Genomic DNA, 17,597 nt, shown 5'->3' with positions numbered 1-17,597 from the left:
CTCTAGACTGGCTCACTCCATCACTTCAGGTCTCATCTCTAGGCCATATTATTAAACAGGCTCTCTAGAACATTCTACAGGTGAAAGTAACTTTCAGCTCCTCCCACTCACCACCAGCCATTCACTTTCTACTATTTTGCTCTAATCAAAATTTGTCCTATTCCATTTGTTTGTTTGCTTATTTAATATATGCTTCAGTTCAATGGTTTATGGCTTGGGAAACAAGAAAAAAAATGGTGTTCTTCTATACTCAGAAGAATGCCTGACGCAGAGCAGACAATAAATGCATTTGAAATAATGCAGAAATGTCTTTATTTGGATTGGGACTGTGTGTGTATGTGTGTGTGTGTGTTTAAAGGCATTGAAAAGTCTTTATTTCCTTTGAAAATTCCATGTTACAATATGCAAATTATTATATATTCATGCCTTTTTAAATATATAAGAACTTTTACTGAGCAAAAGACAAATAATTCAATACCAGTAGCAGTACATAAGTATTTGCAAGAAAATGTTTTTTTAATTCCTTTAAATGATTGCTACTATTAGGAACTAGATAACAATACTAGGGTAGACAATTCTAGAAACATTCTAGCCAGAAGTTAATAATTATCAACAATTAACATTATAATTGTGGATATTATTTTAGAAATGTCCACTATTCTAGAAGTTACCCATGACAGTGGTTATTTTATTATATAAAAATAAAAACTGACATTTATTATATATGCTTTCTTAGACAGGCACACCAACTAGAAAAAAATCTATAAAAGCAACATAGGATTAGTTATTGGATCTTATCACTTAAATTAATGATACCATTTTTAGTTTCCAGAAATAGGCATGCATATTTAAATACTCTCAAGGGACTGTGTTCTAATAAAGTTGCTGAAGAGTTCATTTCAAAATGGCCTATCAGTTGCTTATCAGGTGTATAGAAAAGTCTCCAGGTCAATACTGTGCTAAAGAAACATCCAGGACCGTTTCTAACTGATACTCACATCTCTTCAACTTGTGAGTTTCATTAGAGACGCTGTCCATAGGTCTATATCTTTGAGAATGCAGTAAATATACCATTCTTGTCAAATTAGACACATTAAACTAGATCTCAAAACAGCAAAAAGGGAGACTGGAGAGATGGCTCGGTGGCTAAGAGCATTGGCTGCTTTTCCAAAATACCTGGGTTCAGTTCCCAGCACGCATATGGTAGCGTATGGTAGCACAGCCATCTGTAACTCCAATTCTACTGACCTGATGTTATCTTCTGGTCTCTGTGGACACTGCATGCACATGATGTACAGACAAACAGGCAAAACACTCATACACATTTAAAAAAAAAGGAAGTGAAACCAATATTCTTAATTTCTAATAATAAATCCATTGGTTTTTATCAAAAGTCTATGAAATGAAAACAACAGAATCAAATAACTAAAGATTTTATTTTCTACAACCAAGTACCTTTTAATTTTGAGTAAAGAAATGTGTGGATATAGACAAAGCTCTTGAGGTTTTTGGTCCCTTGTTTGACATATCAATTAATATGACAAACTAGTCTTCTCAAATTACATAACAATTTGTGTTGCTTTAAATGTGTTAGTACTTCTACATTTCTAGGTAATACAGTAGAAGCATCCTAGGGAGCATCCACCGAGGAAACCAAAGCCCTGAGGTAGAAAGGCTGACCCAATCATGAAAATGACTTAGTGAAGAGAGGAGAAGAGGAACAACTCTAGACTCTATCTGATGTGGAATGGCAATGAATTGCGTGGGAAAATAGAATTTTTATACAAAGTGACTAAAACAATCCCTTATAAGAAACAACATGGAGGGGACCAAACCATTCCCACATTGCATTAGGAAAAAATATACAGACATATTCAATTAGCCCTCTGTGTCTGTGAGCTCCACATCCAGAGAGTTAACCGACACAGATGAATGCATTTGGGCACAATTGTATTTGGGCTCAGTATGTATGTACATTCTCTAAACAATACAGTTCAGGTATATTCCAGAATTTACCCTGTCTAAGTTGCCAAAGTAATCTAGAGGTGATTTGTATGTGGAAGGATGTGCATAGCTTATATGGAAATACTACACTGTGTATATGAGACATGAGCTTCTGCAGTTTTTACACTCCAAAGAAGATACTGGTACCAGTCCTTCATAGACACTGAGAAATGGGAATCGCCCCCTCTAACACACACACACACACACACACACACTCTCTCTCTCTTTCTCACGCACGCACACACACACACGTGCACATGTATATATTTCTGAAAACAGTGTTCCTTATCATATCTAAGAAGGAGGTGAAAATAAACCTCTGGGGTTTCTGGAGTTCCCTCCAGCTCACACCAGGTAATGTAGCCAGCATGGGGGCAGTTAAGACATTTACTGCTCACGTTCCAGGACAACAGCACACCACAGAATGCCTCTTACCAGAGCCAGGCTGTGCTTCGTTTGTACTGCACCTCCTCAGGGCCTTCCTTGCCATGCTGCAGCTGCAGCTCCAGCTCTGCTATCCTTCCCTGTAAAGCACACAGGAGGAATCAGCATGTAGACCTGTAGGATGAAAAGTCCTGTGGCCACTGGCCACAAGTGTCCTGGTGCCTCAGTAGACCTTGAACGGACATGAGTGAGGAGAACACTCGTATCACTACTCAGAGAACTTCTGTGTTCACAAGAGGCGAGTCCTAAAGAGCTCGTGAGCTTGGCTGACTCAGTGCACTGCTCTTCTAGGATGTCATTTAAAGCAGATATGGTACTCATGGGTCCCATCTTAAAGTTTCCTACATGGCAATGGTCAGTGACTGACAATTTTAGTTATACAGAGATTGAGGTCTGAGCACCACTGTTATGACAGAAGAGCAGAAAATGAATTAGATGAGAATATAATACTTAAGATGTAGGTACTATGTAAAAAGAAGAAAAGTAAAAAAGGTAATCACCAGTATGACATTTCTACTTCTTATAGAAATAGAGTTCTCAACCATGGAATAAAAATAGAGTTAATATTCTTTCTTTAAGGCCAATACCTTCAAATATTAAACGACATAAGTTTATACCATATTACTATAATCAGGTTTTCTCCCTTTACTTCACTGTCAATGATATTATTTAATGTAATATTAAATTGTAGTTTAATATTAGTTTATGAATGAATTCTAACTTGGACATGATCTCAGATTTAATAAAGATTATAGGATAATACTCAACTATTTTTTTTCATGGTTTGGGGGCTGGAGAGATGGTTCAGGGTTTAAAAGCTCTGGTGTCCTTCCTACATACCAACTTCCAGAAAGTAATATAGGATGTAAACCTTTCAGTCTTTCTCCTAAGGGTAGCCAAGAAGACAGCTCCTCGAACTGATCAAGTTTAATGCTATCAAACCTGTCCAGCACCAGATGGAAGTACCCATAGCTATTGTAACAGAAGACACCCCCAGGATATGAATTCCTATATAAACAAGGATCTCAATGTTGCTCCAAATCATTTAGGATACTTTTTAAAGTTTCAAATGCATGAATCCAATCAAGAAACTCATCAGCTAAAGAACACAAGCATTTGTCAAGTACGAATGACAAATTTATAGCACACTGCTGAATTTCCAAGTCCTTTCTTAAGAGAACCTTTCAGCTTCCCATTTCAATTCTCAATGTAACTGAATATAAAATTCAAAGGAAAGAGATCTTAAGTGAAAGGAAACAAACATACACATCACTATGCCAGCTGGAGAGAATACTAGGTCTATATTAATAAAAATAAAAGACTTCATAAATGCATGTCCCTTTTCTAGACCAGGGCAGGACGGATGGCTCAGCAGGCAAAGGAACTTGCCTCCAATCCTGCACCCACAGTAGAAGGAGAAAATCTGTTCCAATAAGCTGTTTTCTTATTTCCACATATGTACTATGGCATGCCCACACCCACTAACAGATAGATGGACACACAGACAGACAGATACACACACAGATACACACTTACACACTAAATTAATAAATGTAATAAGTAAATAAAATATTAGACCAACTTGTGTTATTTGTTATTACAATTAATGATGGTATTAGTCAATCACATGAGGCTTTGGAATCAGAAGAATCCAAATTAAATTCTATTTCTCTCATTTATCAACTGGTGGCTTTGAAGTATTTGCTTCCCTTTCCTACCCTGATTGTCCACCTATAATATCATTATACATGGGCTTAATAATATACACTTCCCTGGATATCTGTTAACATTAATTGACATAGTATATATTAAGTGTTAGCTACATACATGTAAGTATTCAATAAATAGTAGCAGTTATGGGGAAAATGGAGGCTTTTGTAAAGTCTGAATTATATCACAACCGTCTTCAACTTCACCCTTCTTCCCCTAAAGTAACATAAATTCTCAGCTGATTACAGAAATTGCTCATTTTCCTTCTCCAGGTGTTTGCAGAATTTTGTTCCTTCCTCATTAATCACAGAGGATCCTGTAGTGAAAGGGCTAGTGGGCTTGTAGCTTTCAGGCAGGGGCATTTTATTTCCCTCTGTGTCCTGCAAGTTAGTTCAGCACCCTACCCTGCCAGGAGGATCTGCAAATGACTAAGGGAAGCACAGACACAGAGAAGTCTGTGCTCTGGTTTGTACTCTCATGCCTCTTGAATAGAAACTAATTGTCTGGTGGTGTAGAGTGAGGTTATAGAAGTATACAGACATGAGAAAGTCATCCCTTCACTCAGGGTCTATTCAAAACAAGGGGTGCCCATACTGGGAAGGATAAAATAACAAGGAACCAGGAAGCAGGAATTCCAGAGGAGCAGCTTTGCAGGAGCTGATTACATGGGGACTCTAAAGCAATGCTTATCAAAGTGTGGGCTGCAGACTACGCACTTTACAAGGACCTGCCTGCTGTTGATGTGGAGACTCCGCCCCCTTCTCAGTTCTAATGGGTCAGTAGCTGGTAGACACTGTCTACCAGTTCTAGGCTAAAATGACTGCACTACTGCACTGAGGTTTGAATTGGAAATGGGAACACAAATGTCCAGACATTCAATCAGCCTCACTTTCCAACCCATCCCCTGGCTCTTGTCTCTGTGCCCTTAGAAGGCAGCCATCACTCTTACCTATAACACTATGAGTCCTTGCATTCCATGAAGCCCTCTTCTGAAACATGCTACTTAAATAATCTCAGACCATGGACATACACACCATTATTAACAATGACTTTTCAGTCAGTACCCAGTGGGGAGAGGACTTAAGTACAACACATACTTAACTAATTTAAAGAACAAGGTAAAACGGGGTGGCCATAGGGAAATGGCAACATCTGAGGCAAGACAGAACAGTATGTGTGAAAGGCAAGAGATTAGGGATACATGCTGACTTTTAGAAATAAATGTGAAAATGCAGAAAAATAAATGTCTGAGAGAATTGTCAAGGGATGGGGCTAAAGATACAGGCAGGTTCTACATAGAGACAAGATGCTGAGCTCAGTGTGTGAGGCACTCAAGACCAGATATTCTGGGCAGTCAAGTTGGGTATGCAGGAGGCCAAAACGGGCAGAAGAGAATAGAGCTTAGAAGCAGGCTCTGGATGGGACTCAGAAACATAGGAATATCCACATTTAAATATAAGTGTAACTATATGCTATGCCTTATATTTCTTTTATTTAATGTGATATTTGTATCAATTCAGTGAGACTCTCATACATTGTATTTGGATCACAGTCACTCACTGTACCTCCCCCTCCCTCCCTATTCATATCTTTCATTTTGCTTCCAGTTTGCTTCTAATAATCCAGAGTCCAGTTTGCATTCCTGATATACTCATGAGGGTGGGGTCACTGGAGCCTGACCAACCTACCAGGAGCTATACTCTTAGAGAACACTTGCTCGCCTCTCCCCAGATGCCATCAACTCTCAGCAGCTCCTCAGCAAGGAGTAGGAGAACATGCTCCTCCCGCCTCCACGTTAGAATGCCACCTAGCTCCATTTTGTGTGGGGCTTACACAGACAGCCACAGCTGCTGTGAGTTCATGGCTGCACTGGTTCTCTCAGCAGACACAGGTTTACTCCGTTCCTTCCCAATCTCTCTCTCGTCCCACTCTCTCTTCCTTAGAGTGTGTAAGAGAGAAACAGATGTCCCGGGCCTTAAATTTCTTACAAGCAAAAGGAGCCACTGCATATTTGATAGTGTTATCCTTCCCAAGAGCTCTTACACTTGTTCAGTGTGATCCTCTGGGTAGAACAATCTCCATCTCTACTGCTTGCAAAAGATAATCTAGCCTGGCTTGTTGAACACTGTCATTCCTTCACATTAGAAGCTGGGGAAGGTCACAGACCTACACCTTAGAATTCAGCCACTCCTAACCAGCTGTGTGCAATTCTGCCTTAATGGCATGGGATCTTGGGGTGTTCCAAAGAGGGAGAGGCTAGAGAAGCCTAGGGAAGGGGGATATCATCTGTGCAGGTATGAGAAAACGAGGCATACCAGGAGGAAGACTTTCCAGGGAGGCTTCTTTGGGATAACCCCCATTCCTTTCAATAAGCCTCATCCATGCTTTCAAATAAGCCCAATAAACCCACTGTTTACCCAGAGGGACATTCATGCAGTTGAACTTTGTTTTTCACTGGGACCTTAGAAGCAGAGGGTAGTAGATATTCTGCAGTCAGTCCCAGAGAGAAAATTCTTCCAACGGTTAATACACATCGTTATAAAATCAGTGATGAGGGGGAAATGGTCTCCTACAAAGCAGACCCCCTTGTGGCATCCCTACCTGTAAAATGGCATGGTAAGCTCGAGTCATGTATGCAAGCCAGGCCTGTGGAAGAAAGATTGCACGGTGCCATTCTGAAAGCTGGACATGGACCTGTGGGAAAGATGAACAAAACCACATGAGACTGTACAGAATTCAGAGAAAAATGAAAACCTCAGTTCTTCTTTCCTTTTATTTAAGTGGTTTGTTTTCTAAAACAAACCAAATTAGTACAGGACTGGAACCACAAATAATATCTTTACTGTATTCCCAGTTGAAAAGAATGTGGAATCTTGTAAAGACAAAATAAAGTAAGCCTGGAATTTTCTAAATTAAAGCAAATGAAACCCTGCAATAATAGCAAGTTAAGATGTATTCATAATATAAATTCTCCTCTGAAAACCGAGGGGAAAGGCTATAAAACCTCCTGCCAAAGATGGGGAACTGTCTAACAAACTCCCCAATAATGTTAAATAAAAACAAATATTACTCATAGCCTGGATTCCAAATATTCATTTCTGAAGTAATAAGCATAAACTGCCAACAGAAATGCTGGGTAGACATCACAGTGAGACCTGCATGTAGATGAGTGTGATACCCAGCCATCATGTGCTCTGCTAGATAGCTGCCCTCTCATGTGTGTATGCTCACAGGAGAAAAACAATACATGCCAACAGTCAGGTCTCCGGAGGAGAGCCCAGACTAAGCACCTGGCTTGCACAGTCATTTCGGTTTCCACCTATTAGTACACAGCAATCTTACAACACATTTTCCCAGCGTCTGCTCCTGTTCAAGATGCCTCAAGAGAAACAGATACAGTGCTTCACAGTTCATGCATCCCTCAGCTCAACGAGCAACACTTTCATCCATGTCCCTAAGCTTTCACCCACCTCCCAATACAGGACAGAGAGAAGTGTGTATACAATCATGACAGAATTGTGCAAGAAATGGGCACAAACCGTTTGCAAGGTGTGACTGTGAAGGCTCTACGGGGTATGGGGCAGAAGAGAACAACAGGGTTAATTCTGCCAATCCCTTATGACGCCACTGCTGGATTTTCCAAACATTGGATGCTTGAACAGCATGAGATTATAAACACTTCTTCTGACTGAGTATTCATTCAGACTGCCAGGTGGGGTGCGAAGGGCCTTGTCACTGTGTCCATCACCTGAGGGAATGAGCCCTCCAGCCCTGGTTTTTCTTGTACTATCCAGGGGCTAAACAACAACCTCGGCTACATATCCAGCTGAGAAGGAGATCCTCAGTTTCCATCCCTATTCTTTTTCCAAAGACTTCATCCTTTCCTGTGAAAAATCCATGTTCCCTGTCTACAAAATATATTATCATTAGCTCCTATTTGGGGGCTCCAATAATGCAACTTGAATTTTACCACTTACTTAAAACTACAAACTATTTTCAGATTCCCCTGCCAGAACTCCATGGATATCTTTGTACTACTAAGAATTCTTGTCAGCCTCAACACACTGACAAAAAAGAACACTGAATCACTGGGAAAGACAATAGTTTCAACCCATTCTTAATATTGACTTTGAAAAGGGAAAGGATTCTAGACAAACGTATATGGAAAGGAGCACATGGAATGTTGAGCTTCAAAAAAGAAAGCTACTCCTGCCAGGGGGCACATCTGAAAGAGGTCATCAGGAGGAGCCCCAACCAATCCTCCTGTGGATCTGGCCACGCTCGGGGTGGATGCAGGGATGCAGGGAACACTGCCTTCCAGCCTTCCAGCCTTCCAGCCTAGCCTCCCCATGCTTTATGGAATTATCCCTCAATCTTAGGGTGCCCTGAAGAAGCTGAGTGGATAGCATTCAAAGCGCTCTCCTGAGTGTCCCCTCAGCAACAGCATGATGAAAGCCAGGCCCTTCTCACTTGCATCTCAGGTTAAAAGGTTTTCCATAATCATTATTAGGAAGCCATTTCATTTCAATACAAAGTTACATACATTGCCTATCTTTGAGGTTGATGTTGCTAGTCTGAAAAATAAACTCAATTGGCATTGATAAAGTATGAAAATTTTGTCTATTTTGCTAGACCAGTAATAAGTCATCAGGAAACTAAAGTCAATGAAATAATCCCAAATCACAAGTTGTAATTCTAGTTAACCCACAGCTAATAGAGCAGGGCCAGCAATCATTGTATTGCAGTGTTTTAATAAACATGAGAAACTCAAGTCTTTCCTGTAACTAACCTTACATACTCCTATAGTGACAGCTATGTGAGGGACTGCTCGGGTACATAGGTCCTTCCTACTTCAGGAAGAATAAGAGGGAAGTCTCCATGTGTATGACATAGTAAATTTGATGAAACATCACTCATACACTTAAAAAGAAGTCCAGACAAACAGGCAATGAGAAGCGTGCTAACTAATGAAATAGGGGCAAGGGCTGGGCAGGCTCCAAGGTTAAGCAGAGTGCTCAAGGTAGGTCTCGCTGAGAGGGTTAAGTCTGAGTGAAAATCAGCTGACAGTGAGGACACATGTGTTAAAGGGAATATGCAATGGTTCAGCTACTGGAAACATTTGGTGGTTTCTCATAATAGTAAACACAGCAAACCATATGACTGAGCAGTTCCACTTCTAAATAGACTCCACAATGATTTCAAACAAGAATTTGTAAATAAATGTCCATATCAGCATGTTCACAAATGCCAAAAAAAAAAAAAAAAGGAACTGGATGGTCTCATTTACATTCTAAATGTAAAATGTAAATGACCACTGAGGTAAATAACCACTGAGGTGAAGACTGGAAAGCACAGAGCAGGAAAACCTTGCAGGGGTGTCTACAGCCACTCAGGTTAAACAAACAAACAAACAAACACCACAGTGGCTGTACACCATGGAGTAATGTGACCCTTTGACACTATGACATTGTGGAGCAATGGCTTCAAGCACCCAGCTATCCCATCTGCCACTCCACTTCTAATACCATGTTAAACATTTGAGTCAGAAAATCAAGAGGAAGATTTGTGTGGACACAGTGAGGAAAACAGCTGACACTCAGAGCGCCTTTTTGGTCACTGTGGTTGGTCCCTGGACATTTTAAGCTGTAACTTTAGTTAGATGGAGAAAGAAAAAAGAACAAAAGTTAGGAGATTGTGAAGGTGACAGGTTTGACCATGAAGCATGAGAAGGCACTTTTTAAGATGCTGGAATAATTCTCATCTTGATGGGTGCTGCCTACAAGATATGTGCACCTGCCAAAATGCATAGAGTATGTACAATAACAGGGAAATCAATATCAAGTTATAGCTCAATAAAAACATACATAGTTTGCATGAATTAACACATTGTAGATTATATCAGATATGACTAAAGATATGAATAATTTAATATGCATAATTTTATGTGTAATGTATCAGTTAAATTTCTTTTAATTAAAAAGAAATCAAAAGTAGAGCCAGAAATATGGCTCTGTGGTTAAGCACATGTGCTGTTCTTGAAAAGGGCCTGAGTTCAATTCCCAGCACCTAGGTTTGGCAGTTTACAAAAGCCTGTAACTCCAGTTCCTGGAGGATCCAATGCTTCTGGCCTCTGTGGGCACCAGTAACCGATGTGCACTAAACCACACACACACACACACACACACACACATGATTAAAAATAATAAATCTCTTAAGAACTCAAAGGTAGTTAGAAAACCACTGCTTTGAGTACACATTTCTCAGACTTTGCCCTTCTACTACCTCTTACACTCAGTTGGCTTGTTTATCATCATTTAAAACCCACTGATTGATCTTTCCTATGTCTGTCAATATCATGTATCAATAACCCTGTTATCGAGGTTTGAAACTTCAGACTTATCTTGGAAGTTTTCCTTGACTCGACAACCAAGCCAATTTCTGAAATGCCAGATTGTATGTGCCCACTTCCTTCCTCACTGGCCTAGTCCTAGTTCTCCCCACGTGACTATGACACACCTATCAGATCTTCAGTGATCTCACCTCTCTCCTCTGCTAACCCATCACAAATGGTGCCAACTACTCAGGACTTCTGTGCAAAAGCTTTAATGGTTCATAAAGAATATCCACCAGGGCTATACAGAAAAACCCTGTCTCAGAAAAAAAAAATATCATGAAAGCATTTTATAGTACTTAACATCTTCTCAGTATCAAAACATCCTCATTCACTTAAGAGATAATTGTGCTGCTCCAAGAACCTCAATGAATTTCTCCCTAATTCTTAGACCTCTGCATCATGTAATCTTCTTCTAGAGAACTGAACTACAAACCAGCTCCACATCTGCCCTGCTCTTCATGGAACCCATGGAGCCGTTCACCTCTCCACTTTCCGTGCCCCCTCTTCCTATCATTTCATCATAGTAAGCTGATTTCTTTCACCTCTACAGTTCTACAATACTATGGATGTCTGGAACTTCACACAACTCTGAGGCACAGATTACATCCTGCTTTTTTCTGAGACCCTTCATAGTGCCTGCAACACTGTTTATGCACACCCACTGAGTTAAAATTATTTAAATATACCACATCTCCTGAACACAGAGAAATGTTTGTCGTCTTAAAATTATAAAGTGAAATTTTAAAAGTAATCATAAAACTACTATGTTCAACTTTTTATTGTAACCCTGGGAATTAGACAGGGAGCCTCAAATGTCATTCATAGTTGGGCAAGCACTCTATTACTGAGCTATATCCTAAACCTTCATTTCACTTTTTATTCTGCAGTAAGTGCTCACTAACTTAACCTACACTGGTCTTGCACTGATGATTTTTTTGCCTCAACATTTTGAGCTGTTGGGATACAGGCCTGCACCACCAGCTTGGCATTCAACGTTAAATCATTCCAGAAACACAAAGCTTTAAAAAACAAACAAACAAAACTAGAGCCAGGCATAGTGGCATATACTTTTTAAAATCCCAATACTTGGGAAGAAAAGGCAGGTGAATCTCTGTGAGTTTGGGGTCAGTGTGGTCTATACAGGAGTTCCAGGACAGCCAGGAATAGAGAGAATTTGTTTCAAGAACAAATAAACAAATAAAAAAAAACATGTCTGAGTCAGCATAACTAAAGTAAACACATAATTATTATTTAAACCTTATAGGCACACGCCCAAAATATTCTAGTCTAGAAATATTCATTTTCACATTAGTATCTTCTAAGTGAAAAGGTTACATTTTGCAGGGAGTTTTATGAACGTTATAATCTGAAATTCCATAAGCATCTAGATTATTGCTTAGTGCACCTGAAATCCTAGCTCATGGGGATATCATGCTTAGAAACACGTTTTTTTAAAAATATAATAGAATGTTGGGAGAGAGAACAAAAAATACATTTCTCTCCATATGTTTTCCTAATGGAACCACATAACCCACTCTGCTTCTTGAACAGCATTGTGCAATTAAATATATAATACTCAGGTTACAGACTTTTAGTAACTACTCTAAATCAAATAAGAAAAACTTTTGATGAGGTTACTTGTTAAACTAGAGTAGGACAGGCAGAACAGTGTGCAAACCTGACAGATAAACAAGTATTTTCTATTAATGTTATGACCCCCAACTTGATAAAGCAAGACAATTTCCCTGTTCACAGTTACCATGAAAACCACCTGCACCTCAGCCATGGCCACCACCACCATCGCAGCCTCCACCACCGCCTCCACCTCCACCTCCACCTCCACCTCCATCTCCTCGACCACCATAACAACAAACACAACAAAGGAAAAGAATAAAGGAATTTGATTTCAGTTACTACATGGAATACAAAGGAGTATCAACCCCCACACTCATTCTTCCAGAAGAAACACTGTTTTCACTCGTGAGAGGTCCTAAAAGACACTCACTGCATGGCTGTTTATAAATTTGAATAAGAGGCATCAACTTTCTGTCATTAGTAATCCAGTTCCTAGGAAATAACTTTCGGCCTTCCCTATCCACTGATAAATAGTAAGAGAAGGGAGAACTTAAGAGGATGCCTTCTTAAAGTACAAAGCCCTCATCTTCTTGTAAGTAGCTTCCAGACATTCAATCCCCCCCCCCTTCTCCCCTCCATCATTGTCTCCTCACCCCATTTCCTATCAGGATAACATTAGCTTGAAAGCTGACAATTCAATTGCATCTCAAGTAACCATTTACTCTGTTATTTAATAGAAGGGGAAACCCAGTTACCATAACAACTCACATCCACATGGTAATTATGGAGTATCTAAAACACAGCAATCCATACTTTTCACAGTATTTGCTAGGGAGAATCTGTAAAAGGCACAGATATAATTTCTTCCCACTATTATTCTCAATTTTCACGTAGTTGTTTCATATGGCATAAATGTGAACAATACTCCTGTACTTTTAAAGAAATATTTCTAAGACAAAGGAGCAATGGAAAGAAAAGGTGAGGCTGCACTTCTTATATTTCAAACAAGTGGCTACATAATATCTAACTTGAAACAACTTGGAGGAAAGAATTAAAGCAAAATTAATTTTTAATAAATAAAAATTATATAATGATCAGAACAAGAAGAAAAGGAGGAGGAGGAGGAGGAGGAGGAGAACAACCACCACCACCCCCAATGATTTTGCTCAGAAATCATTATCCAGCTTCCAGTATGGCTGAATAAGGTTTCTCTAAAACACAAATGGAAGAGCAGCTCATTACTCAATGCTAAGCATAAACATGGCTCGGTGGCACTGACATGATCAGGAACATCATTATCACCAAGAAGGGAGAAAGTAATGAAATTTGACTGCCATTCTCATGCCAGGATAAGCCAGTGTTGCCTAATTTAGATGAGAATATCATGTTAAAGTAGGAAATGCCAAAGATGATGGGGTTAACAGCAAATTCCAGAAAAGAAAACTGACGTTGCCCTCAGCTTCCTCCCAAAGGGCAGGAGGGATCTATCAGGGAAGAGAAAGGCAATAGAGAAGCCCAGAAGATAGGATATGACCACTGGTGGGATCCAATTCAAAATATCAAAGAGAGAGGGCACATGGATTTGCCCAAACCTAAGATACTAGTCATATGGGTTAATTCTGCATCAGATATTTGTCAGCAATCCTTTCAAATGTGTAATAGCATGGTGGAACATCAGGGGTTTTGTTTGCTTGTTTGTTTGTTTTGAAAAGCAGGGAAATAAGGGGGAATTTATGAGATGATTTTATATAAATAGTTCACCATGGCATCAAAAAGTCTTAGTTTAGCCAACACATGTTTTTTGAGACGCATTAATAAAGTTATTACATATAAAATATACGTCAAGTATAAAAATGCCCGTTCCAGTCTGGCACATAAGGGGCTTACAACCCACAATTCATCCTAAGAAACACAACTGAGAAGAACACATCCTAAGACACATGCTAAGAACACAACTTGATGCCCCTGCCCTCCCCCCATGTCTCTCTGAGACCTGTGAGGGATCACAGCACAGCAAAGTGCAGCTTGAAAGAAAGCAGGCAAACACGGAGAACCACAACTTACTTGAACAGTCACCCAGAGGCAGACACCTAATGCTAACAAGAACCTCAGTATGAAATCCCAGATTGGCCAGATTCAGGGAAGAGTTGTATAATCAGAGGATCAGAAGCTTAAGTCATTAGACCACCACATACTTCTGCATGTTCCACTTAGAGCTTTACCAAATTTTCATAATGAACACAAAATAAAAGTCACCCTCTATATCTGATATCTGGGAAGGGAAAGAAACCATTCTGGGGTACACCGTCAGAGGAAGCCTAAGTTAACACAGTAAGCTATTCTTTGAGATTTACTATGTAGCCTAACTACGTTTGAACCTGCAATTCTCCTGCTCCAGCATCCTATAGGTGGTTTACAAAAAAGAGGAAGACCAAAGTGTGAATATTTCGATCCTTCTTAGAAGGGGGAACAAAATACCCATGGAAGGAGTTACAGAGACAAAGTTCAGAGCTGAGACTGAAGGAAGGACCATCCAGACATTGTCCCACCTGGGGATCCATCCCATAAACATCCACCAAACCCAGACGCTATTGTGGATGCCAACAAGAGTTTGCTGACAGGAGCCTGATAAAGCTGTCTCCTGAGAGGTTCTGCCAGTACCTTACAAATACAGAAGTGGATGCTCACAGCCATCCATTGGACAGAGCACAGGGTCCCCAATGAAGGAGCTAAAGAAAGGACTCAAGGGGCTGAAGGGGTTTGCAGCCCCATAGGAGGAACAACAATGTGAACTAACCAGTATCTCCAGAGCTCCCTGGAACTAAACCACCAACCAAAGAAACATATGGTAGGATTCATGGCTCTCTAACTGCATATGTAGCAGAGGATGGCCTAGTTGGTCATCAATGGGAGCAGAGGCCCTTAGTCCTGTGAAGGCTCTATGCCCCAGTATAGGAGACTGCCAGGGCCAGGAAGCGGGAGTGGGTGGGTTGGTGAGCAGGGGTAATGGGGAGGGAATAGGGGATTTTCAGAGGGGAAACTAGGAAAAGGGATAACATTTGAAATGTAAATAAAGAAAGTATCTAATAAAAAGAAAGAAAAAAAGAAACAGATGGGAAAAAAAAAAGAATTAGAGAATCAAGTTGTTCTGTGACCTGTATATGCTCTGGAGCACATATGCCCCACATCATTATAAAAGAATAATTGGAACAGTAGTAGTTGAAATTGAAAACTAAAAGCTGGTCCTTTGAAAAGTTAAACGAATACAATAAACCTGTAGCAAACCAAACAAGAAAAAACAATGAAATAAAGAAAAGATACAACTCTAGACCCTACAAAAATTAGAAGAGTAATGAAGAACACCATGTACAAACTCAATGCCCCAAATTAACTACCTAGAAAACAGACCACTGCCTTGAAAAGCACAAAGTTCACATGAAAAATACATTATCTGAATGGTCTACACCTTTTAAGAAAAACAAAATTTTAAACAGCTAATAGCTGTTTAGAATAGAAGTATAAGTCTCAGATGTGCTCATAGCTAACTGCTACTAAACATTTAAGGACGCAATCATTCTGATTCTCTATGCTTCTTATAGAAGACAGAAGCAGACACTTCCTCATTCTATGAAGTCAGTGTTACCCAATTTGAAACCAGACGAAGACACTGACAAGAAATCCACAGAACAATATTTCCCATAAACATAAATACAAAACTCCTCAAAAGCATGAGCAAAATGAGTCTGACAATATTTAAAAAATTTATTCACTACAATTAGTGGTCTTTATCCTGTGCGAGTGGGTCGATATTCAAGAATGTATGGTGGGGAGATCACACATCAGATCAATATTGTGGAAAAGAGCGCTTGTGGAACTCAACTTCCAACTAGTTTAACCAAGTTTTAGTCCAAGCTTGACAAGGAAAATCTATACAACACCCCAAGCCAAAAGAATCCCATAGAATACACATGGCAAAAACCTGAAAGCTATTTTTAAAAGATCAGAACAAGGCAGATATGTCAATTCTCAGCAGTTCTTTACAACATCATACCAGAAGTCCCCACTGATGTAATATGATAGAAACAAAAAGTTTAACATATACTGGAAGGAAAGAAAAATTGCCTCTGCCACAGACAACATAGGCATTTACATATAAAATTCAAACAAATTGGCCAAAAGATCCAGGAACTAGTCACCTCAGCAAGGCTAGTTTATACAAGAATACACAGAACCCAACCGCTTTCCCTTATATCTACAATGAACAAATAAATATTAAAATGTGAGACTCGGTGACAGTAATATCACCTGAAATGGAATGTGTGGGTATAAATGTACAGAAATACTTACAAAATCAACATGAGAAAAACTATATACTATGAAAAACCAATGATTTAAATAAATTGGGAGATATGCTAAGCTTATAAATAGAAGATTCAACCCTAACCATGTACTCCAGTGAGGTTCTAATCAAATCCTAGAATGTTATTTCAGAAATACCATCCAAGTGATTCTAAACAACATATGGCAAAGAAAAAGGAAGAAAGAGGGGCTAGAGATGGTTCAACAATTAAGAGCACTTACTGCTCTCTCAGAGTTCTGTTCCTACATGGTAGCTCAGTGTGGCATGTACCCCCAGTTCCACAGGACATTGTGTCCTCTTCTGTCCTCTCCTGAACACATGTAGTACACATAGATTCATATAGGCATGCACATATACATGAAAATAATAAATGAATGGATGAGCGAGTGAATGAATGAACAAATGAATTTTAATACACAAAGAAGTCAATGAAACAAAGAGGAATATGAAGTAGGTGAGATTATGGGACTTTCTGCCTTACTATTCAGCTAGAGTTGAGGTAGAAAAGCAAAATCTTGTTGTCTTTACATAGTATCAATAAGCAGAAAATCAAACAGAATGAATCCTAGTTACAAAATGTAATGGTTAGTGAATGTAACAAAAGGCCTGCAAGATTTAAAATATGCAAACAAAATGTTAACCTAACTAAATGCAAAGATTACATTGTTCATGAGTGGAGAGACTCGGTGTTCCTTATTTCAGTTTCCTGCCAAGTGGCCTACGGAACTGATATATTTATAATCTACATCAGAGCCAGCATGTGATTTCTTAAAGCTGTGTTTATGTTTATATAGAAAAGCAAAGGGCCTAGATACCACTTCAATTCAAGGCTTATTGCTAGGTAACAATAATTAAGATATATGATTTGAGTAAAAGTACAGAAATCGTAACAAATAGAAAACACACATATCCAAGAAAGAGGAAGAGACTGAGTGAGAGAGGGAGGGTGGGAAGGGAAGAAAGGAAGGGGAAGGGAGAGAAGGGAAATGCATAGGAGGGTGATTTTTTTTTTTATTTTTATTACATATTTTCCTCAATTACATTTCCAATACTATCCCAAAAGTCCCCCATAGCGCCCCCCACTTCCCTACCCACCCATTCCCATTCTTT

General features: G+C 39.4%; 1 protein-coding gene across 4 annotated transcripts in view; it reads right to left on the bottom strand.

The window, feature by feature from the left end:
- Focad (focadhesin) overlaps window positions 1-17,597 on the bottom strand; it is a 294,020-nt gene that overhangs the window by 64,245 nt on the left and 212,178 nt on the right. For all 4 annotated transcript variants that reach the window (XM_021160670.2, XM_029475893.1, XM_029475892.1 and 1 more), the window contains 2 exons: window positions 6,760-6,852; window positions 2,440-2,528 (listed from right to left, as the gene is read on the bottom strand). In XM_021160670.2, the coding sequence (XP_021016329.1) occupies window positions 2,440-2,528; window positions 6,760-6,852 (182 nt within the window). The remainder of the gene's footprint in view (window positions 1-2,439; window positions 2,529-6,759; window positions 6,853-17,597) is intronic.

The sequence above is a fragment of the Mus caroli genome, chromosome 4, assembly GCF_900094665.2.
Source record: "Mus caroli chromosome 4, CAROLI_EIJ_v1.1, whole genome shotgun sequence".
Lineage (NCBI taxonomy): Eukaryota > Metazoa > Chordata > Mammalia > Rodentia > Muridae > Mus > Mus caroli.
Note: the sequence above shows the minus strand (reverse complement) of the source record. Positions and strands in the feature narration are given on the sequence as shown.